Genomic DNA, 23719 nt, shown 5'->3' with positions numbered 1-23719 from the left:
ACTATGGCCTGGGATTAGCCTCAAAGGTTAGTATTACGTCCGCAAGTAACAGAAAGAGACAACAAAGCTTTCCCACAGTTCCGTGTGCCAAGAGAGTGTAATGGCACCACACCAGCTTTTAGCGTTCGAACACAGAGGGTCCAGCGCATGGCTGCCTCGCTAGACACACCGGTGTGCCCTTTTGGAACTGTGACACATAAGACAGGCCTCATAGACAAAGACAGACACAGACAGACAAAATGTTAGCCGCTCCACAAAATTTAATTCCGTAGCTCCCCTTACCCCAACGGCCGGCTGTCACTCCAAATCCCAAGCCCTCAACTAGGCGATTTCGTAACAGGTATCCCCTTACCTTCTATTGAGCGCTCTGAGAGGCTTGTAAGTGGAGCGCCGGTCCGTCCGTAGGGGCAAGTGGGGCGTTAGGAATCTCGGTGGAACCTCCAAATTGTTGAAGCAAAGGCCTCACTCAGTTTACACAGCTAAACAGACAGCTTTATGGATCAATAAGGCAAAGTGAGCCAAACGTGGTTCCAGCAGAGCTGGGCCCAGTATGGCTGCTAATACAATCAATCCTAGTATCTTTATACCCTTAACCAAACAGTCTGACATCAGGGCATCCAATTACAGAAATCATCAATTAAACTTGGAAAAACAAAGCCTTATCAGCAAGATGGCGGACAGGTACGAGGGAGTACATCTCCTGTCCCAACCAGCCCAATTAACACATTCCAATAGCCCATCCTGTAGGCTTCTTCTCACGGGGTGACAGAAAGTTCACTCTGGTCTACGTGCTTGAGAGAAAAGCTGAAATGGTTTCTGTTATACAAGATGGCTTCTAGCTAAATATGAAATGGTTTCCACAATGTCTAATGCCTTACTAAAGTCTAAGTATACCATGTCCACCACTTCTCCCTTATCCACAACACTAGTTATCCTGTCAAAGAAAGCTCTCAGATTGGTTTGACATGATTTGTTCTTTACAAATCCATGCTGGCTGTTCCCTATCACCTTATCTTCCAGATGTTTGCAGCTGGGCAGAAAGATGTACATTTCTAAAATATATAGAGAGATAATAATGTAGTGTGTCTTTTTTAATGGGTGCTCAGTCAACTTAATGGTAATTTGAATGTTTGTACTGCATAGTTCTGATTGATTGGTCACGTATCCTGTATTTGGCATAGGGAAATACGGACTCCCTACTTATCTGTTGCCCTGATCAGGGCCGGCTCTAGGTTTTTTGCCGCCCCAAGCAAAACAAATGTTGGCTGCCCCCCCCCCCGCGGCCCGCTGCTTCAGGACAGGCACTGAGGAGGAAAGCGCCCCTTTCACCTTGCAGCTCTTTGACTCCCACTGCGCCCTCCGGCCATACCCAGCCTACGTCCTATCTCCCCTCCACACACATCCCGACCCCCCCCCACCCACTCACCAAACCCAGTTTCCACCTTCTCTCCCCTCCTAGGCAAACCCGACCCCTCAGTGACCGGACCCAGTCCACCCCCCTTCTCTCCCCCACCTAATCCACCCTGCGCCCTCTTCCCTCCCAGCCAAACCCGATTGCCCCCCTCCCAACCGGACCCAGTCCACTCCCATCTCCCACCTCCCCCCACTGACCGAACTCCGTCTCCTTTCCCTCTCCCCACCAAACCCTCATGTCCCCTCCCCACAGCTCGCACGGAAACATCAGAGCACCCTGGGGGAGAGGTGAAAGTGGCACGGGTCCCCCTACTTCCCTTTCTCTGCAGCTGTAAACATGCCTTCTGAGGCAATTATAAAACAAATCAGGGAAGTTCATGTTGTTTCCCTTTCTGTTTGCACCACTTTATTATAATTACAGATGAAATTCATGAATCGTACACAGAGCCCAGACATTTGGATTTTCTGAGAATTGCCTGAGAATTACAGAGAATCTGTTTCCTCAGGCTGCATAGTTGTAAAGCCAGTTTATGAGCTGGGCCAGTTACCATTATCTCAAGTCCACATTCCCAAACTCTGCATCAAACGATTTGGGGCTGCAGTGGAGTCCATCTATACAGTGCACAAGAACTTGCAGAAGTGTTCCTAGGTACCTGCTCTATCTGCAGTCTTCCAGGCACCATCACAAGTTTATGAGCTGCTGAATATACTGTATTGGCCTTATGCAATGAGATTACTTCCACCCTATTTGAATATCTCTCAATCCTACTTCATTAGAAAATAGGCCACTCTTTTTAAACTCCTCTTTTCCCCTTTCCACAAAACCTGCCTCTTTATGGGAGATCGGCGAGGAGTCCTGTGGCACCTTATAGTCTAACTGAAGTGTAGGCGCTTAAGCTTTCGTGGGCAAAGACCCACTTCGTCAGATGCATGTAGTGGAAATTTCCAGAGGCAGGTATAAATATGCAGGCCAGAATAGGCTGGAGATGAGGAGGTGGATCCAATCAGGGAGGATGAGGCCCACTTCTAGTAGCTGATCTGGAGGTGTGAATTCCAAGAGAGGAGAAGCTGCTTTTGTAGTTAGCAAGCCATTCACAGTCTTTGTTAGTCTATAAGGTGCCACAGGACTCCTCACCGCTTTTGCAGATTCAGACTAACACGGCTACCCCTCTGATTTATGGGAGATGTTGCCATAAGAAATGCTAAAATGGGAAACAAACAAATAGGCATGTTAATAATTGCACTTCATCTACAGTCTCCTTGTGATGGGGCACCAAGCTCCAGCTGCGCAGAGACCACAGCTCCCCACACTTCCCGGCTGCCAGTAGATGCGCTGGGTGGAGAATGGGCCGCCGGGAGCCTGCCAGAGAAGGCAGGAGGTGTGGGGAATGCTGCGTTCCCAGGCGCCGGCATGTCCCCCCGGCGCGCCTGTCTGGCCTGCTCGGGGGTAACCCGAGGCCGAAGGGAGGCCGAGAGGGGAGAGACGTCCGCTGACGTCACCGGCCTGTGCCCGGAGGAATGGGGTGGGGCCGCAGCCGGCGGGGAGTTTAAATGGCGCCTGGCCCCAGGGGAGGAAGAAGGAAGCCGGGACGAACTCCAGGACGCGTAGGTAGAGCCCGGAGTGCGAGCGGTCGCCGGGCCGATACCCAGAGTATTCTGGCGAGTCGGGGCTGACTAGACACTGAGCCGGCGGATGCGAGCAGGAGGAAGCAGCCAAGGACGGGGACCGGAGGCAGAGTCGCTCCCACACCCGAGGGTTGGTGAGTTACGGAGAATCCCCACCAACCTGGCAGCGCAATCACACCGCTGCCTTTAGGGTCCTGGGTCGGGACCTGGACAGGGGGCGGGCCTGAGTCCCCCTCTTGCCTCGCAGCCAGTTGGGCCCTACCGGCCCCGTCCGGCCAGAGCCGGGTTTCTCGGGGCCCGGGAACCGCAAGGCTGTTGAGCTGGGACCAGGGAGAACACGGGTGTTGGGGGTAAGCCAGGGTGAGCAACCCCAATGATGGCAGGGCTGTAAGCCTGAGGGGGAGCAAGCCCCGCGACACTCCTTAACTACAATATTTGATGTATCTCATTCCTGAGTTATTGTCACAAATGTAAAGCCCCTAAACCTTATATTTATCCATCTAGCCTTCAATATCATGATGGAGCTCTATGTCTACACTGGTGGCTTCTTGCGCAAGAAAACATCCACACTGCCATGTGCGAGATGTGCTTTTGCGCAAGAGCATCCATGGCAGTGTGGACGCTCTCTTGCTCAAGAAAGCTCTGATGGCCATTTTAGCCATAGGGCTTTCTTGCTCAAGAAATTCATGTTGCCTGTCTACACTGCCTTCTTGTGGAAGAGCTCTTGCGCAAGAGGGCTTATTCCTCATGGGGAGAGGAATAACTCTTCCAGAAGAAGCCCTGTTTTCCGACACTGTACTGTAAATTTACTTGTGCAAGAACGCGCGTGCAGTGTAGATGCTCTGCAAGTTTTTGCGCAAGAACAACTGTTCTTGTGCAAAAAGCCTGCAGTGTAGACGTAGCCTAAGGCTACGTCTACACTGGCAGGTTCTTGCGCAACAACTTCTTGCACAAGGGTTCTTCCCATGCCGTACTGTAAATATTCTTGCGCAAGAGCTGGCGGGCAGTGTGGACGCTCTCTTGCGTAAGAAAGTTTTGATGGCCGTTTTAGCCATAGAGCTTTCTTGTGCAAGAAACCCCTGCCACACTGCCCTCTTGCGCAAGAGCTCTTGCACAAGAGAGCTTACATTTGTAAGAAAAAAGCGTAACTCTTGTGCAAGAAGCCCTGTCTTTCCATGTCATACTGTAAATATTCTTGCGCAAGAGCTGGCGGGCAGTGTGGACACTGTGGATTCTTGCGCAAGAACAGCCATTCTTGCACAAGAACCGGCCAGTGTAGACATAGCGTAAAAGGATGTCTAGACTGCAGCACTATTTTGGGATACTGGAAGACTGCGGGTGCACTATTCTAGCATCCCTGTAACAGGGTTAAGGGATTTGTCGGAATTGCGCCTTATTTTGAAATTTTGCACTGTGCAGACAGCGACAAATTTCAAAATAAGCTCTTTTGACTGAGACTCGGAATAAGCTATGCAATTTGCGTAGTGCAAATTGCGTAGCTTATTCCAACAGAAGGGTGCTGTCTAGATGCGCCCTAAAATTAGAGAGCTGTGTGAATCTTACTGGGGTCAGGCATTTAGCCTACATTTTTCAAATGTGGAGGCTTAAAGTTAGAGAAAATGGGAGCTATGAATGTTGGGCGCCTTTGAAAACCAGGCTACTGCTGTTTCGGTACCTACATATGGATTAAGGAACCTAATTGTAGGAACACGATATGGAAAATGGGAGACTTAGTATCCTGTGCCTAGAGTGATGTTCCAGTAAAATATGACACCTTATACACATGTAAGCAGGGGCTGAACTGCTGCTTGCTATCAGCCAGCTACAAGGAGAGAGCTGCCCTGGGGTGGGTGTGCCCACTACAATTGTTTAGATGTGCAAGATAATTAACTGTTGATATGTAAATACAGCTCATGCCAGGAGGGGGAGGGAATCCAAGGTGTGGCTATGTAAATCCAATTCAGCCAGGGCATCGTGAATGCGAGCTCCCGGTTAGCAGCACACCTCTCGAGATTCCAGGTCCGGACGGCAGAGGGATGGCTCAGTCCCTCTTAGGAGGGAGTCCCCGACCACCACCACCTGTCGTTTTCTTTTGGGGGTGGTGGCCGTGTAACCCCCATCCCTAGGACTACGCATCCCATGCCTTCCAGTAGATGGTGTTCCCTTCCGGTTTCTTCCTTGTGAGGTCCCTTCCAGAGCTTTCAGCACTGCAGAGCCTGTGGAAAGAGCCTGAAAGCGATTACTTACGTAACCCCCTTTTTCCTCCCCGGGTTACTGGGGAGCAGGTCACACTCACAGGTGTGCCTGGGCACCTGGTGTTTTAACCTAAAAGAGGTCCTGAGCACCCCAGTGGTGGTGGTGTTTAGTTGGGGAAAGCCCTGTCCACCCCCTTGCTGCAGTCCCTTGCTGGCAATGAATGTAAAGTGGTGGTGCCTCCACCTGGCTGGCCTTGTACACACACTGGTGCCTTGAGAGCCTCCAGGAACATACTCATTCCAACATAAATCTGGATCTAATTCCAGAACAACTACAAATCATATACATCTAATAGAATCCTTTAAAATAAACAATCAACTTAAATAAACAGGGATTAACAGAATTAGAAATGAATAGCATTAACAAAACACATAATAATTGAAGCTTATACAGCTAACATTTGTACTACCAGTGACCCCACCCCAGAGTGTGCACACCCCTAGACTCAGTCCCAGACACTTGCTTGCGTTGGCGCTGATGTTGCAGCTGTAGTGGAGATTTGGTCCAGGCTAAACAGCAGCTCTGTCCCAGGCAGCACTTCTCCAACAAGGCCCAAAACTTACTGCCTCATGCTGTGCCTATAGGAAGCAGCCTGCTAACTCCCAGTTCCAACAGGCAACGGTCTATAGCTGCACTCTAGCAGCCCCTGCACTGGATCAATGTCCTTGGCAGCAGCCTGGCTCCCCCTCTGGTTCCAAACTCCAAGGCAGAGTCCCAGACTGCTAGGCCCCTTTCTTCAAGCCCATGGAGAGAGCAGTCCTCTCTCCCCCCAGAGTCCTCCCTTCCTGTTTTTTCCCAAGGGCTCATGGGAATTGTGGTCTGGATTGTAGCACACAGGGTCTTTTCAGAATAAAGCAGAGGCCCCTTTAGAGTAAGGGGACTACACTTACCTCTATAGCATCGGGGGATTCCCGTGCTGGCCTTTTTCCCCTTCTAGAAGTTACATACTGCCAGTTCTCTTCTTGGTCACGTACTGCCCTCTCTGGCTCCTCTGCCTGCTGTGCTTGAAGGATTAAATGCTGCCTTCTATCGAGGAAGTCTTCATCCTCTCTGATCGAGTGTAGGGTCGACACTTGGGCCTCCAGTCCTCTAATTTTCTCTTCCAAAATGTCGACCAGCTTGCACTTTGTGCAGATGAAATCCGTTCTTTCTTCCGGGAGGAAGACAAACATGGCACACGCTGTGCAGGTAACAACAGCAGACCTATCACCATCCATCGCTGCTGTCCTGTTCACAAGCTCCTTGGTCGCTTGCCCACTGCCTTATAAAGCCCTGGGCTGCGTCTAGATTGGCATGATTTTCTGGAAATGCTTTTAACGGAAAAGTTTTCCGTTAAAAGCATTTTCGGAACAGAGCATCTAGATTGGCACAGACACTTTTCCGCAAAAGCACGGAAAAGCGTCCGTGCCAATCTAGGCGCACTTTTCCGCAAAAAAGCCCCGATCACCATTTTCACGGTAGGGGCTTTTCTGCGGAAAACAAATCTGAGCTGTCTACACTGGCCCTTTTGCCTGAACAGGAGCAGCATAGTATTTCCGCAAGAAGCACTGATTTCTTACAGTAGGAAGTCAGTGCTTTTGTGGAAATTCAAGCGGCCAGTGTAGACAGCTGGCAAGTTTTTCCAGAAAAGCAGCTGATTTTCCAGAAAAACTGGCCAGTCTAGACACAGCCCTGGAGTGCCTAAAAGTCCCGCCCCCCTACCAAGGCTCAGCCAATCAGCAGAGGCTTCTAGAATTCAAACTTTAATTAGAAGCCAACAGTTTCCACCTGCCAATCACAGACAATCACAGTACCTACCATTTATAGCCAATCACAGCACACACTCCATCAAGCGGGGAGGGCAAAGGGGAAGGGGGGGAAAAAAGCCTAATTCTCAGCGGTCACAGAATTGGAGTCCAGGTTATTGAAAATTATTACCCTTTTAGTATCTATTTTTTTCTTATTTATGTTGTTTTACTTTCTGCATTTCTCTCAACTTGGCAGTGAAAATAGACTAGTCTGTTTCACTTACAGGTTGTCAGTAACTCCTCCCAATGCAATTGTTATTCAGTACAGACCCTCCCTCAATTCTATTGGGGGAATTGGTCAACACCAACCTCCCCACATGCCATCTCTGCTTAAGCTAGAGTTACCATATTTGAACTTCCAAAAAAAGAGGACACTCCTGAGAGTGAGTGTATCTGTATCACTATCCACCAATTCAGCAGTGTCCTCTTTTTTGAAAATTCAAATATGGTAACCCTAACTAGGGGTTAGACCATATCTCTCATGGGGATGTGTATGACAGTCAGTCCACGCCTTCTTCCATCTTTGCAGGCGAGGAGGGATGTCAACCCAGGGGTGTGTACGTGAGCTCTGCTTGGGGAGGAGGTGTCACTCAACTGAATCCAGACCTGACCCCATTTGTGCTGACAGTGGGTTCCTCAACCAGGACCCGCTCGTGAGGGGTTGGGGGGTATTGGGCCGGGATCGCTTCGCCCAGACCATCCCCATGCCCCACAGGGTAGCGGCGGTTGGGGTCGCTGGTTTCTCGCGCTCTCTCCAGATGAGGGCAGCCGGGCTCGGGCCGGCTGTTTCCTGCCGGGCTGTTTAGGCGGTTGCTCGTCGTTCACTTCCGGCGTTGCCAAGTAGCCACTAAGAGGCGAGCGGCGTCCGCGCGATGGAGCAGTGCTGAGGCGGCTCTGGCCGGGGCCTGGGCAGTGCGGAGAGTAAGAGTGGGGCGAGCCCATGGCTGCTGGCTGCTGAGCCGAGTCACTATCTCTCGGAGCAGCCTGGAGCACAACTGGCCGTCCCGGGGGCACGGGTCGGTGGGGGCCCCGGGCCGGGTAACAATGAAGCTCCTGAAGCCGACTTGGGTCAATCATAATGGTGAGTGCAGGGCCCGGCCGACGCGGGGCAACACAGTCCTAGGGCTAGGCATATGGCGGGGCGGATCCGGGATGCCCAAAGGTGCCAGCGTCCTGTGGGTGTGTGCTTGGTGGGGGGCGACTTGCTGTGGAGGGGGGTGCCGTGGGCATCGGGTCCAGGAGGGCTCTGCGCGCTAACTTATCAGTGAGCTGGTTGAAAATACCACCCCCCCCCCCCCCCGCGTGTCCTAAAGCAACGCACCTCGCTTATTCCTGACTCGAGCCCCACTGCTGTCCGTCTGAGGGCGGACTCGCCCATCGGAGGGTGAGACACTGTGGGGAAAGCTGTGGTGATGAGATTTTCGTGTTTTAGGAGGCATGCTGGGCCTTGATCGCAAGGGTGTATGTGCGCAAAGACGAATGCACTGGGGAGATTTGAAGAGGAAAATTGTTGACTTTTTAACGAGGAGTAACTAAATATTTTCAGTTAAACCTTTACAAGCCTTTTGCACCTTAATAGCCCAGGTGGTTTGTGATTTTGCTTTTTCTCTAAAGCTAATGAAATGTAGCTGTTACTGAGAGTAAACTAATCCCTGAATACATCTGGTTTGTGCAACTGCAATACAGTACCAGATCCAAAGAGGTGTGGTATAACTTTCCAAATAACAAGATAAGGGTACATTCTTGAGCACTCCAAATGAGTCTGGAAATCTGCTTTTCTTGGCTCATTGTGGATTTTTATTTGTTTGGAAGGCTAAGAGAAATACCATGCAGAGAGTTTGCTAAAGTAAGAATAATGAAAATAAAATACTAGAGAAACATAGTTTCCAAAATACAGTCTGGCTTTCAACTTTGCTTGGCAAAAGTGTCTACCAGGAGATCTGTGAACTGTCCTTGTAAAGACCAGGCTGCTATGTGTGTGAATTAAATTGAAGTACCACTGGGCAAATGGTGTCTCATACACACTTAGGACAGAGCTCTGTTTTGTTTCACAACCGTACTAGGCAATGTTCTTTTCCACCTATGTGTGGATATTTTCCATCCATGTGTGGAATAACTTTGTGCACCAAGTGATGTGCAAATGTGCACCATTAGTAGAAACACAAAACCTAGCTGTGGGTGGGTGGTCAGCATTTGAATTTCTCCTGAGCAGCTGCAGAAGCGTGCTGCTTACAGGGAGCACTGGTAATAAGTCACCAGGACCAGATGGTACTCACTAGGGATGTTAAAATGCATTTATTCATGTAAACGTATAACCACTGAAATTTTCAGTGGCTACATCTTTGCACTTGGGGGGGGGGGGGGGGAGGCAGGAGCTTTTAAGCTGGCTCCCTGTGAACATTGTCGTCTTTGTTGTGGTGTCCTCCCCTCCCCCAATGTTGCTGCCTCTGATACTGGCTCTGGTCATATAGACCCCCATTTACTTCAGCAAGGCTCCCTACAAAGAACAGGTGTCTGCCCACATAGAGTAGCTTGCAGAACTGAAGCCTTGTTTTTGTTAGATTTAGGCATACAATTCATTACCTTTTAACACCACAACACTCAACGTAAATATTTGAATGCAGTCTTATTGGATGCTCTATATTAAAAGAGTTGAAGAGAAACAAAATTAGGGGGAGCTTACCCATAATATGGTTTTTTTAAAAAAGCTTAAGACATGAGTGGTCCTGTAGCAAACCAATCTGAGAGCTTTCTTTGACAGGATAACTAGTGTTGTGGATAAGGGAGAAGTGGTGGACGTGGTATACTTAGACTTTAGTAAGGCATTAGACATGGTCTCACATGGCCTTCTTATCAATAAACTAGGGAAATGCAACCTATATAGGGCTACTATAAGGTGGGTGCATAACTGGGTGGATAACCGTTCTCCGAGAGTAGTTAACAACAGTTCGCAATCATGCTGGAAGGGCATAACAAGTGGGGTTCCGCAGGGGTCTGTTTTAAGACCGGTTCTGTTGAATATCTTCATCAGTGAGTTAGATAATGGCATAGAGAGTACGCTTATTAAGTTTGCAGATGATACCAAGTTGGGAGGAGTTGCAAGTGCTTTGGAGGATAGGGTCGTAATTCAAAATGATCTGGACAAACTAGAGAAATGGTCTGAGGTAAACAGGATTAAGTTTAATAAGGACAAACGCAAAGTACTCCACTTAGGAAGGAACAATCAATCAGTTTCACACATACAGAATGGGAAGTGATTGTCTAGGAAGGAGTCCTGCAGAAAGGCATTTAGGGGTCATAGTGGAGGACAAGTTAAACATGAGTCAGTGTGATGCTGTGTGGCGGGCCGGGCCGGGGCACCGTCAGCTCAGGGAGAATTGCTCAAAACCAGGGCTACTTACAGTCCTCAATTGGAGACCTTTCCCAAATAGGCCACAAACCAGTCACACCGAGCACTTCAGCTGCCAAGCTGGCCAGCAGGAAGCCTCACGAGCAACACCCCTCAGACACCCCAACTCTCCCCATGCCACAGTCAGCCCCGGGCCTACACACAGGTCAGGGGTTATAGAACCCAATCTCACCAACTCTGAACAGATCCTCCAGGTCCCAAAGAACCAGCCACAGTCTCCAATCAATTTATACTTTAGATCGGGGTGGGCAAAAGGGCCTCCGTGGGCCTCCAATTAGGGCCTAGGGGCCGGGGGAACGCACAAAACTTCCTCCTGCCCTGCGAGGAGCACTTCAAAGTGGTGCGCGTGCTCCTCGCAGTGTGGTAGGAGACGTCACGCGCTCCCCGCCCCCAAGCTCTGATTGGCCTGGGGGCGGGGGAGCATGGGAAGTCTCTTCCCTCCCTGCCAGGGGCATGGGTGCGTAGTGGGAAGGGGTGGCAAAGAGGCTCCCCCACCCCACAGACCAATCATGCTCTGGGAGTGGGGTAGCCCAGAAGCATCCTGGCCCTGCTGCCTTCCAGTTTAGGCCCCGCCCCTTCTGGGCAGCCCGGGGCCACTTCAAAAATTTTTGAAGTGGCCCCTGGCCCAAAATTATTGCCCACCCCTGCTTTAGATCTTACCCACAAGAGCACACTGGGCCAGTGCTTTAGAATCTAAAGGTTTATTAATAAAATAAAGAAAAGGTTGAGAATGAGATTAAGGAGAATACATTACATGCATCAACCAACAAGTTCTTGATGCAGGCTCTTAGCAGAGATGTTACAAACTGCTAGCTTAGAAGTCTCTGGTGCACATCCCGGCTCTCTGTCCCTAGCAAGGATGCATCTGGGATCAGTATCAAGATTGGAGACAACCTTATGGCACCTTTATATCTCTGGTGTCTCCCAAACTGGAGTTGGTCACATGATTAAGTGGCCTGTCTGTGTTTCACATGCCAGCAGCCATGATGTACTGGCCAGTCTGCAGGTTTCCAGACACATTCCTCAGGTGTGTATTGGCCACTCTGAGAGCCATTGTCCATGCAGCAGTGCTAGTTAGCACAGCCGTTCACTGAACAATCCTTCTTCACAATAGGCAGTCCAGGCCCATTGCTCTCTTCCAGACAGAGAACATTTATAATACAAGCACAGAGCCCATATTCATAACTTCACATACAAAAATCATACAAGTACATGAGTAGCCTACATAGAATCAGTAGAGCATAAGCTTTCGTTTGACACCTCGCATGGCCCCTTTGTACAGAATTTGGGGCAAACACCCCCCGTGGGCACAGCAGTGATCTGGCTGCTCACTTTAAAATTCAATAACATGACGCGATGTTGCCCAAAAAAAAAAAAAAAAAAAAAAAGCAAACATGATTCTGGGATGCATTAACAGGAGTGTTGTGATCAAGAGAGAAGTAGTCATTCTTCCACTCTACTCTGTGCTGATTAGGCCTCAGTGGGAGTATTTTGTCCAGTTCTGGGCACCACATTTCAGGAAAGAGGAGGAAAAATTGGAGAAGGTCCAGAGAAGAGCAACAAGCATGAGTAAAGGTCTAGAGCAACGTTTCTCAAACTGTGGGTCCCGACCCCCCGCGGGGTGGCGAGCAAATGAGAGGGCGGTTGCAGCAATGGAGAGGGGGAGGTTGCGAGCAGTGGAGAGGGGGGTTGCGGTATCACAAGTTTGAGAACCCCTGGTCTAGAGAACATGAGCTATGAGGGAAGACTGAAAGAATTGGGCTTGTTTAGTTTAGAAAAGAGAAGACTGAGAAGGGACACGATGGCAGTTTTCAAGTATCTAAAAGGATGTTACAAGGAGGAGGGAGAAAAATTGTTCTCCTGGCCTCTGAGGATAGGACAAGAAGCAATGGCCTTAAACTGCAGCAAGGGCGGTTTCGGATGGACATTAGGAGTTAAGCACTGGAGTAAATTGCCTAGGGGGGTTGTGGAATCTCCACCACTGGAGATATTTAAGAGCACCTTAGACAGACACCTGTCAGGGATGATCTAGACACTGCTTGGTCCTGCCGTGAGGGCAGGGGATTGGACTCGATGACCTCTCGAGGTCCCTTCCAGTTCTATGATTCTAAGTCCATTTGTTCAAGAACTCATCCTAAACAAACGTAAAAAACGAGTGGTCCTGTAGCAACTTAGAGATTGAGAAATAAATATATGGTATCATGGGCTTTGATGGGCACAACCCACTTCTTCAGATGAGTGGAGCAAGAGGTGCACAGAAAACCCAAAACATTTAAAGCAGAAAAAGAGGGGAGAGGGGAAGGAGAAGAAAAAAACCTGTTAATTTATAGTGTCCCTGCTAAATGAGGCTAATAGAGTGAGCTGTAAGTACATTTAAAATGCAGAGTTGCTCAGTCCTGGCTCATGCTGCCCCTGGGAGCTAGCCCTGCTGTGACCACCTACTACATTTAAACTGCAGAGCTGCAAGGGGGGGGGGGGGGAGAGCAAGTCTTCCCCCCCCCCCAATCAACTAATCATCAAGTAGTTGATGGCATTTCCATCAGCTACTCAATTAGCTAATTACCCGCTACTTAACATCCCTAGCTGTAAATGCCCGATACAGTAAAACTCCAATAGTCCGGCATCCAATAGTCCGGCACTCCTGATAGTCCGGCATCAAAATGGCAAGAGCCTAGTGAGTGAGCTTCGGCAAAAAATGAGTCACAAGGTAACAGCGGCAGCAGCTGAACTGAGCAAAAAGGGTAAAAAAAAGGCTTAAAAAAACTAAAACATTACAGTATACTGTATACAGTATGTACAATAAAAAGGATTAAGAACACTTTATATACAGTATATAATGTATACTGTGTGTGTGTGTGTGTGTGTGTGTATGTATGTATGTATATATATATATATATATATATATATATATATATATATATATATATATATAAATAAAAATAACCAACTTATAGTACCTCCTGATAGTCCGGCATATCTGATAATCCGGCACCACCTAGGTCCCATAGGTTCCGGATTATCGGAAGTCTACTGTACTTAGTTTTTTATGTCATTTGGGTGTTGAATATAACGGCCCCTCCAAGAGATGTCTGTGTTCATTCCTGGGCTAAATGTCTCAGATTTGCATATGAAGGCCAGTTCTGCAGTGTGTCTCTAGTTGGTTCCTGAAATTACTCTGTAAGAGGGTGGCCACTTTTAGATCCATTAGTGCATGGGTTCCCAAACTGGGGGGCGTGAAGAAATTCCGGGGGGGGGGGGGGGGGGGGGGTGCAAGGCAACACAGCCTCCCCCCCCCCCCCCCCCATCAAGTTTTGCTGTCCTGCTCAGTTCCTTTTTTTTTTTGCTCAACAAGTTTTGCTGCTATTTTGGGGGGGGGGGGGGGGGTGAGGGTTTTTCAAAAATCAAAAAGGGGGGGGCGTGATGCCAAAAACTTTGGGAACCACTGCATTAGTGAGTGTTGAGGCAGGTTAAAATGTTCCCCAACAGGTTTCTGTGTGTTACCATTATGAATATCTGAGTTGTGTCCATTTGTGTCCTTTGTTGCAGAGACTGTCCAGTTTAGCCAATATACCTGGCAGAGGGGCATTGCTGGCATATATCACATTCGCAGATTTGCAGTTCTATGAGCCTCTGGTGTGGTTAGGTCCTGTGATGGTGTCGCTTGTATAGATGTGTGGACAGAATTGGCACCAGAGTTTATTGCAGGGGTAGATTCCTGGGTGAGTATGTTTGAGGTGTGATGTGTGGTTGCTGAAAAGAATTTTTCAGGTTAGGGGCCTGTCTGTAGGCAAGGATTGGCCTGTCTCCCAAGGCCTGTGAGAGTGAGGGATCATTTTCCAGGATAGGTTGTAGCTTGTTAATGATGTGCTGGAGGGGTTTAAGTTGGGGGCTGTAGGTGAGATGACTAGTGGTGTTTTGTTGGGCCTGTCTTGAAGAAGCTGATGCCTGGGTGCTTGTCTGGCTCTGTCAATCTGTTTCTTCACTTCCTCAGGTGGGTATTTAAGTTTTAAGAATGCCTGTTAGAGATCCTGTAGGTGTTTGTCTCTGTCTGTGGGATTGGAGCAAATCCGGTTGTATTTTAGGGCCTGGCTGTAAACAGTTGATCATGTGATGTGTCTTGGATGAAAGCTGGAGGCATGTAGGTAAGTATAACGGTCAGTAGGTTTCCGGTATAAGGTGGTGGAAATGTGGCCACCATTTAATTGTACTATAGTGTTAAGGACAAGAAGAACTTTGTGGAAAACCTTGCACAACAAGCTGCAGGACGGAGAAACTTGTAAGAACTGTATGGCATCACACGGAAGATAGCTGGGTCATGGCGTACAGTGGATCAGCCAGTACAGGATAAGGAGGGGCGTGTGCTAACAAACCCAAGTGAGCAGCTCAGTAGATGGAAGGAACACTTTGAAGAGCTACTGAACCGCCCTGCCCACATGAAACCTCCGGAGATACCACCTGCAAATATACCTCTGCAAATTAACAGCAGCAGACCTACAAAAGAAGAAATCAGAAAAGCCGTCGTCCATCTGAAAAGCGGAAAAGCGCCTGGTCCAGACAACATCCCCGCAGAAGCAATCAATCAAAGCAGGTAGTGAGACATCAGTCAACATGATGTATAATCTATTTGGGACACTGAGGAGATCCCACAAGACTGGAAACATGTCTACCTTATCAAGCTTCCAAAGAAAGGCAACCCGAAGGAATGCAAGAACTGAGGGGCATCACGTTACTGTCTATTCTGGGAAAAGTGTTCAATAGGATTCTCTTGGAGAGAATGAAGACAGAAATTGATAGACCGCTCAGGGAAGAACAGGCTGGCTTCCGAAGCAAGAGATCTTGTACTGACCAAATAGCAACTCCGAGTGACCATAGAATAGTTGCTTGAGTGGAACTCCCCCCTGTACATAACCTTCATAGACTTCGAAAAAGCCTTTGACAGCGTTGATAGAGACACTTTGTGGAAACTGCTGCAACACTGTGGCATTCCATCCAAAATTATTAACCTGATCCGTTCAACGTATGAACCCTTGACATGCCAAGTTGTTCACAGTGGTCTCTTGACAGAATCCTTTAGCATACTCTCAGGAGTGCGACAAGGGTGCCTATTGTCACCTTTCCTGTTCTTGATCACAATAGACTGGATTATGAGCAGGACAACAGATGGCTATCAATGGGGCATTCAGTGGACACTTTTCAAACAACTAGAGGACATTGATTTTCCTGACGATGTCGTCCTCCTTTCACACCAACATGAAAGCACGGAAGAAAAGATCGCAACACTAGACAAAACTGTCTCAATCATTGGACTGAGCATTAACAAGGGAAAGACCCAAGACAATGAGGATCAACCAGTCCAACAGCAACAGCAACACCATCACACTGGGAGGGGATGACCTGGAAGATGTGGAGCAGTTCATCTATTTGGGGGATATTATGAGCAGAGACAGAGAAACAGACAAGGATATCAATGCTAGGATAGGGAAAGCAACAGCTGCATTCAAGACTCTTCGTCTCATATGGAGTTCACAAATAACATCTGCGAAGACGAAACTGTGAATCTTCAACACAAATGTGAAGTGTGCTCTTGTATGGATGCGAGACCTGGCATACTAAAATGTCTTCAAATCACAAGCTACAGACATTAATAAACAGATGCCGGAGGTACATCCTTTGCATCAAATGGCAAGACTTTGTCACAAATGAGGAGCTTTGGAACAGAGCAGGACAAGAACCGTTTGACGTTCAAATCAAGAGAAGAAAGTGGGGACGGCTAGGCCACACTCTCAGAAAACCATCATCCAGCATAGTCTGTCAAGCTCTCACATGGAACCCGCAAGGAAAATGCAAAAGAGGAAGACCTCGGACAACATGGAGAAGATCTACTGAGATTGAAGGACAAGAACTGGGGTACTCCTGGAGTCAGCTAGAAGTTTTGTCTCAAGACAGAGTGAAGTGGAAGAGACTTGTAGATGACCTATGCTCCACTCGGAGTACAAGGGTTTAAGAAGAAGTGTTAAGGAAGTGGATCTCTTGTGTGGAGTGGTCCAGGCTAAGGTGGTTGGTGGGGTGGAAGTTGTTAAAAATCCCTGTGGAATTCTTCCACGAGGAGTAACAGTTACTTCGAACTAAGGACTTAGTTCGAGTTAACGTTTGACTGCCGTGTGTAGCCGCGGGCAGTTAGTTCGGACTAAGGGGATTTAAAAATGGCGCCCGGATGGGACGATGCAAATAAAGCCCAGGATATTTAAATCCCGGGCTTCATTTGCAACTTCGAATGCCTACATTAGCCTCCCTAGTTCGAACTAGGGGGCTAGTGTAGACATACCCACACCCTTAAGTGAAACCATTGTCCTCTGCCTTAACATCCTCCTTCCTGCTTACACACAAACAATTTTACCGTAACATCTCTCTTCCTGCTAAAGGAACAGACATTTCTTTAATTCATTCTACTTTTACAATATAATTCAGTCTACTTTCACAATCCCTCCTTTTGGTCAAGCTACGCCATGACCAACAATGACTGGGTTCCACATACCAACCGTTCTTTGTCTCTTTGCTCATCAGTGATATTTAGAATCATCATATTAGCACTCTGGTTTGGGGCAACAACCTGTGTGGCGTGCCTTACACAATTTTGGATACAACAGGAGATTAACTGAAAGCACACAAATATTATTAAAATTCCAAACAGGATAGTCAAGGCTCCCCGAAACAACCAGCTTCCTATGCCAGAGAAATTGAACAGGTTACTTAGCCACTTCCATAGAGAGCTCGGCTCTTCATGGGGAAGATATGCGATCTGTTCTAAGTGGCTAGCGCGATCTATTACATCATTGGTGTTGTCAGGTGTGTGTATATATACACAACATTCTTTGCCAATGAGAACACAGGTCCCCTCCTTTGGCTGCCAGCACTATGTCTAATGCCTGACGGTTTTGGAGGGCCATCTGTTGGATCGCCCCTGTTTCTTTGGCCAGGGCTCTTAAACTTTCTCCGGTTTCATTTGCCATTATTTCAACTACTGCTTGTAACCGCAGGAGCCTTTTTGCATGGTGTATTACTCCACCAAGTGGGACAAAGGAACTGCCAATAGCTTCTTCCCAGGTTAAGGGGCTTATATTATTTACATACCATTGGGCATCTGATAAGCCCCTTCTTTTTCGCCTGAAATTACGGAGGCGATCTCGTGGAAAGGACTCTAGTACTCGAAATTGTGGGAAGAGTCGGGCGGGATAACAGATACCTGACCAGTTAGCTGGTAATACAGTATGAGCTTTGGTCCCGCAAACCCAATGATGCCCTATCAAGGCCGGGAGTTGTCGGTTGCACCCATTTGTCATATAGGTGCCTGCAAAGGAGGAGTAATATCCCCCAAAGGGCACATGGTGATTCTCCTTACGAGGAGTGGTGTTGTTAGCATGACATTGAAAGATTGTATTGTTCTCATTAGGGTTACCGAAGGGGGAACATGAGATTGATTTCTCTGTTTGATCCCAAGTTGAGAAGAAGGTCATGTCCCCCATACCTGGCCCGCCACTCTTTAGTTTTGTTCGAATAATCCCATATACCATTGGTGACAACTGCTCCTCCCCATATTCAGCCCTGTCCCATTACACACCCAACACCAATGACCTTTTCCCTCCACCACACTTATCCATTTAGAAACATTTATTCCCACCACTTCCCAAGTGTCATTAATGTTCCATGTTTTGTTAAATGGACGAGGTCCTCCAGTGAGGCCTGGGGAATTGAGTGGGATTGCCAGGACAGGAACACCAGCTTGAGAGTGGGCTGGGATGTGGCTGCAGACCCAGCAATTAGAGATATTGAGAGTCTGAGCTATCCACACTTGCTGTTGGATAAAAGAATTGTCATTGTGGATTCCCCAGACCTTAAGACACCAGCAACCGAGGAACAGGCGCCACCAGAGGCACATGTTGGAGGCAAGGCCCTTCTGGTTCTGATAACCTCAACTGAGGGAACCACAGTCGCGGTTTTACGTCCACTAGGCAGCAGGTGCTAGGCTCGCTACTGCTTCTTCTTGGGCCTTGCTTTAGGTCGTCGTCTGCTTCTGGCAACCCTTACGAGAGCGTAGATTGTAAGGTATTGCAGGCTGTTCCTCTGCGTTTTCTTCTGGAGTGAAACTGACTCTGTGAGGTCCTAAGGTTGGTGGTTGATTCGCTGGGGGGCGGTGCCTTCTTACACTGCGAGGCATGTATCCACGCTGCGATGCCAGATAGTTTGACAGCCGTCTGGGTAGTAAGTAGTACCTGATGAGGACCCGTCCACCGGGGCTCCAAGGCGTGTTTTCGATGGTGGTACCGTACGTAGACCCAGTCACCTGGCTCGAGGTTGTAGCAGGCGTCAGAGGGTGGGTTCTGTCGGCCAGGCGGCTCGGACCTGTGAATGGAAGTTGCTAACAGCTTGCATCAGTCCTTTGCACTATTGGAGGAGTGCACTGTGGGTCAAGTTCAGGTCTGGGACTGGAGTAATGGTGGCCATAGTTCGCATAGGGCGTCGATGGAGCCAGTGGACACCGCCCAGAGGAACACTGCTCAGATACGTGAGACCAGGCCACGGATGGGGTGTACATAAATAAAAAGGTGAGGGGGAAAAGTGCAGCCAGAACCTCAATCAAGGTTCTGGAGGAGCCGGAATAGGGGCTGAAACCTGGCACGTTCAAGGTAGGCATGCGCCAGGTTTTCCCTCGTGCCGCAGAAAGGACAGGTGTCTGGGATAGGGGTGAACGGTGCCAGGTACACGCCCGTGCTCACGGCTCCACGAAGGAGCCGCCAACTAATGTCCCCGATGGGCTGCGGAATTAAGGTGGAATACACACTGGCCCATCAGGGTTCCCCACCCTTTACAGGTCTTAAATAGTCCCGCCACATGGTGTTGGGGCGGGACACGAGGGTGAGGAAATGTATCGTATGCAGCACGAGCACGAGCACGAGCACGTACAGGTGCTCCCTAGGCGCGGTTTGAAAGCAGACTGGCTGCAGGTCCTGCAGCTGGCTGGGGGTCCAGAGATGGGGAGGCCGGGCCCATGGAACAGGGACCCGATAACAAGGGCTAGAGGATTTGCAGTGGGGGCGGCAGGGCGTACCCTCTCGCAGGGACTGCTGCAGGAAATGGAGAGTGGGGTGCGGCAAAGCCGCCTTCACCTCCTGAAGTAGGCATAGGGGGGTTCGGGGGGTTGAGAGCCCCATGCGCTGAGTGAGCGCTCGGGGATCCACCCAGTCCCTCTGTCATAGTCCAGGAGGTCTCGGACCTTGGTGGCTTCTGCCAGGATGAACCTCCGGGGCACCGAGGGAGACTCCGCCACCTGCACGCACAAGGCTGGATTGTGGAGCAGGGGCCTTAGTTATAGCAAAGACCATCTCCTCCTTTCCGACATGCGAAACACCGTGGAGCAGGGCGGCCAGGGACGGGTAGATGGGAAAAGGGAGCCGCAAAGGTGCCAGTAGGTGAGCACCAAAGGGAATCAGGATGCAGAATGCAGCCTCGGGCAGGCCAGGAGTCCTTTTTGGCTTCTGGGGCAGAGTCTTGGAGCAGGGCGAGATCAGCGAGGGACGGCCGTGGTATAGAAACAGAAAGAGAACCTAGAAATGCATCCGGGGAGGGTTTTATGACCGTGGCACCTTTAACAGAAGCGTCAGCCAATGCATTGCCCTTAGCAACGTCTGTATCAGCTGTCGAATGGCCAGAACACTTAACAATAGCTAGGGCAGATGGAAATACAACTGCATATGGGAGAGCTGCGATATAGGGACCATTCTTAATAGGGGTGCCGGTGGAGGTAAGGAAACCCCGGGCTTGCCAGAGGGTGCCAAAGTCATGGACAACCCCAAAAGCGTATCGAGAATCAGTATAAATGGTGATGGAGCATCCCTCAGCCAGAAAGCAAGCATGGGTGAGGGCAACTAATTCAGCGATCTGTGCTGAGGTAACAGAAGGCGCAGCTTCTAGGGTTTCAGAAAGTGACACAACAGCGTATCCTGCAAGGAGACGACCTTGGTTGTGTTGGGATTTTGTGGTTCCCAGGGAGTCAGATGCTGGGCAGAATCAAGGGTCTTCGATATTTCAATTCAGTTCAACAAGACTTTATTCAATGTGCACAAAGGGAGAGCCCCTGGTACTAAAATCAGCCAGAGCCCCTCGAGCAAGAAGCCCCTCCCCTTGCTGTTTTATAGCACATGGCTGTTACATAACAAGTTATATAACACAAACCTCTAAACCAATCAGATTCAACCTTTCCATATATGGCTTTGTCTGTCACACGCTTGTACTTCTCCACTCCACATGTTGATTTCACCCCCCTCCCCTTGGCCTTTTCTAGACTGTTGCTAGGGTGGTGAGCCACAGCATGCTTCTTTATGCATACCTACTTTGCAAACCACATTTTGTTTAAAATGAACACATGCATACCCTTCGTTGTCTCGGAAACAGGAACCATCAGTGAACAAAACAAGGTCAGAATTAGGGAGAGGGATATCAGACAGGTCGGGGTGTGAGACAGTGACAGCAGAAACAGTTGCAAGGCAGTCATGGGGTTCACCGTCATCAGACAGAGGGAGGAGAGTGGCAGGGTTTAACTGAGAACAACGCTTCGCAGTAATAGGCCAAGCCGACAGCAGTAAAAGTTCGTACCTAGTGACACGGGCGGAGGAAAGGTGAGCTGTGTTACGTTGTAGCAGGAGAGTTTCTACAGAGTGAGGGACCATGAGGGTAAGAGGAGAGCAGAGGACAAGGGATTCAGACATTTTGACTAGGCGTGCCACGGCAGCCACAGCGCGCAGGCAGGGGGGTAAACCCTGGGCAACAGGATCCAAAGTGGCAGAGAAATAAGCCACTGGGCGATTTTTGTCGCCATGCACCTGAGTAAGAACTCCAAGTGCACAACCAGATTGTTCGTGGCAGAAAAGGGTAAAAGGCTTACAGTAGTCAGGTAACCCTAGAGTGGGAGCAGAAACCAACCTTTGTTTGAGAGACCCAAAAGCTGAGTCGGCCTCGGGGCCATGGCATGGGGTCAGGTACAGAGAACCGAGTGAGTTCCTGGAGTGGCTTAGCGAGAGAAGCATATTGGGAAATCCATTGCCTGCAAAACCCAGCCATGCCCAGGAACTTCCGGACCTGGCGTGGAGAGTTCGGTCAGGGAATGTTAAGGATAGCTTGAACGCGCACGGGAGAGGGTACGAGAACCATGGGAGAGGAGAAAGCCGAGGTACGTGACAGAGGGTTGACAGAGCTGTAGCTTAGAGCGAGAAGCCTTGTGGCCCTTGTTTGCTAGGGCAGTCAGGAGCACTAAAGAATCAGTTTCTGAAGCAGACAACGAAGGGGAACAGAGGAGTAGATCATCTACATATTGGACCAATGTGGACCCAGAGGGGAAGACAAGGTCGGCGAGGTCTTGGGCTAATGCTTGAGGAAAGTAAGATGGGCTTTCAATATACCCCTGTGGGAGCGTGGTCCATGTATACTGCTGCCCCTTGCAGGTAAAGGCAAAAAGATACTGGGAGTCAGGGTGAACTGGGACAGAAAAGAAAGCAGAACACAGATCAACAACAGTAAAATGAGTTGCATCTGTGTCAGCCGATGGTCGGGGTGTGTGTGTGTGTGTGTGTGACACCTGAGTCTTCAACTGCTGGGACACAAGGTCCCGTCACAGCGGGCAGCCTAGGGAGGCTGATGGGCACCCCGAGAAGTTTAACGTCCGTGTCTGTGACCGCTAGGACCAGGTCCCTTCGCGGCGGGCAGCCAACAGGCTGACAAACGCCCCAGAGTTTACAGGGAGAGCTTCTTACACCTCAGATTTTGACTGCTAGGATACATGATCCCTTCGCAGCGGGCAGCCTAGGGAAGGCTGAGAGATGCCCCTATGGATCTGTCCTCTGGAAGCGACATGATCCAAACGCCCAGCTCTGCCTGTATCTGTCCCTTATGACCGGCTGGAGTTCTTTTAAATTGTGCTTGGTTCTGTTACAGCAACTGAAGGAGTCTGGTTAAAACTTAACCAGTTACTGGTTTATTAAAGAAGCTTATAAATCACGTGGTTACAATGGCTATTGCTCTATTTCTTAAATGCTAGCAAATATAGATCTTAAAAATGGTTACAAAGAAAATAAAGATAGAAAATAGAAATAATGGTACCAAGTGACAGCTTAATCTTTAAAGAGCTCTAAGTCTATGTGTACAGTTAAGACAAAGGACACATCCAGGTACAATTTTTACCCCCTTCTGTGCCTCTCGACTCCAGCGTATCAGGCCAGGGCCGGTCCCTCAATTCCTAGGAAAGACGAATACGAGGTGGGCGTCCCCGTGGAACCTCGGGAAGCCAATCACCTAACCCGACCAGCAGATAGATGGTAGATTGATGCTCAGAGTAAGTGTGCTGCTGGACCCATCTTTATACCCATAAGGGCCCATATCCTCTTTCTTATCTAAGATGCCAAATTGTGTTGGTTCGTCTTTGTGACGCCAGTTCTTACAAGGGAGTTTCAACTTAATTTACACTTGTAGGAGAGAGAACTAAATTGTGAGTACTGGACATTCTTTCCTCCCCCCCGCGGACGGCTGTGTGTTCGTATCAATATAGGTGCCAGCCAAGGCAGTTCTTGCAGCCTCGAGGTCAACAATTGGTGTATCTCTGTTTACAGCCATCCAGGGTCACAGCAGCCAGCATATCCGGGTCTTCTGTCAAGGCTTCAAAGACTGCTGATTTTACTGCTCTGTGTGCCCTGTATGCTCCAAGCAGCTAAGATGGATATTACGGGGGGGGGGGTTCCCTGTCTGGCTACAATCTGGCGGGATAGAAGGCCAGAATGGTTGCTGGGTTAGGGACATCAGGAAAGGTGGGCATAACAATGCGGTTAATGGCACGAAGAGCCTGAACAAAACGCCACAATTTTCCATCAGCCTTGCAAACTGGGAGGATAGGGGTGTTACAGGGGCTACTGCAAGGGACAATAATGCCTTGTTCCCGCAGGGCGGACATGACCGGAGCAATGCTGGCCTTTGTTTCGGGATTCAATGGATATTGAGACAGGTGGGGTAAAGGTTTGAAAGGGTTGACAGTAATACATACAGGGTCAGTATTTAGGCGGCCAACCTCGGATGAATGAGTGGGCCACAAAGAAGGTGGTACTTGAGAAAGCAGAGGTTCGAGAGACGGAATTAGCGGACAGAGAGGGGCCAGGGTTGAGAGGGAGGATTCAGATAACAGAGAAGC

The 23719-nt window shown here is 49.2% G+C and overlaps 1 protein-coding gene across 2 annotated transcripts in view; it reads left to right on the top strand.

The window, feature by feature from the left end:
- Positions 1-7897: 7897 nt before the first annotated feature.
- LOC102449237 (protein HIRA-like) overlaps positions 7898-23719 on the top strand; it is a 179704-nt gene continuing 163882 nt past the window's right edge. For both annotated transcript variants that reach the window (XM_075918058.1, XM_075918057.1), the window contains exon 1: positions 7898-8163. In XM_075918058.1, coding sequence (XP_075774173.1) covers positions 8127-8163 — 37 coding nt within the window. In that variant the 5' untranslated portion in view covers positions 7898-8126. The remainder of the gene's footprint in view (positions 8164-23719) is intronic.

Source organism: Pelodiscus sinensis, unplaced genomic scaffold, assembly GCF_049634645.1.
Source record: "Pelodiscus sinensis isolate JC-2024 unplaced genomic scaffold, ASM4963464v1 ctg112, whole genome shotgun sequence".
NCBI lineage: Eukaryota > Metazoa > Chordata > Testudines > Trionychidae > Pelodiscus > Pelodiscus sinensis.
The sequence above is the reverse complement of the archived record's forward strand: the minus strand, read 5'-3'. Positions and strand labels throughout refer to the sequence as shown.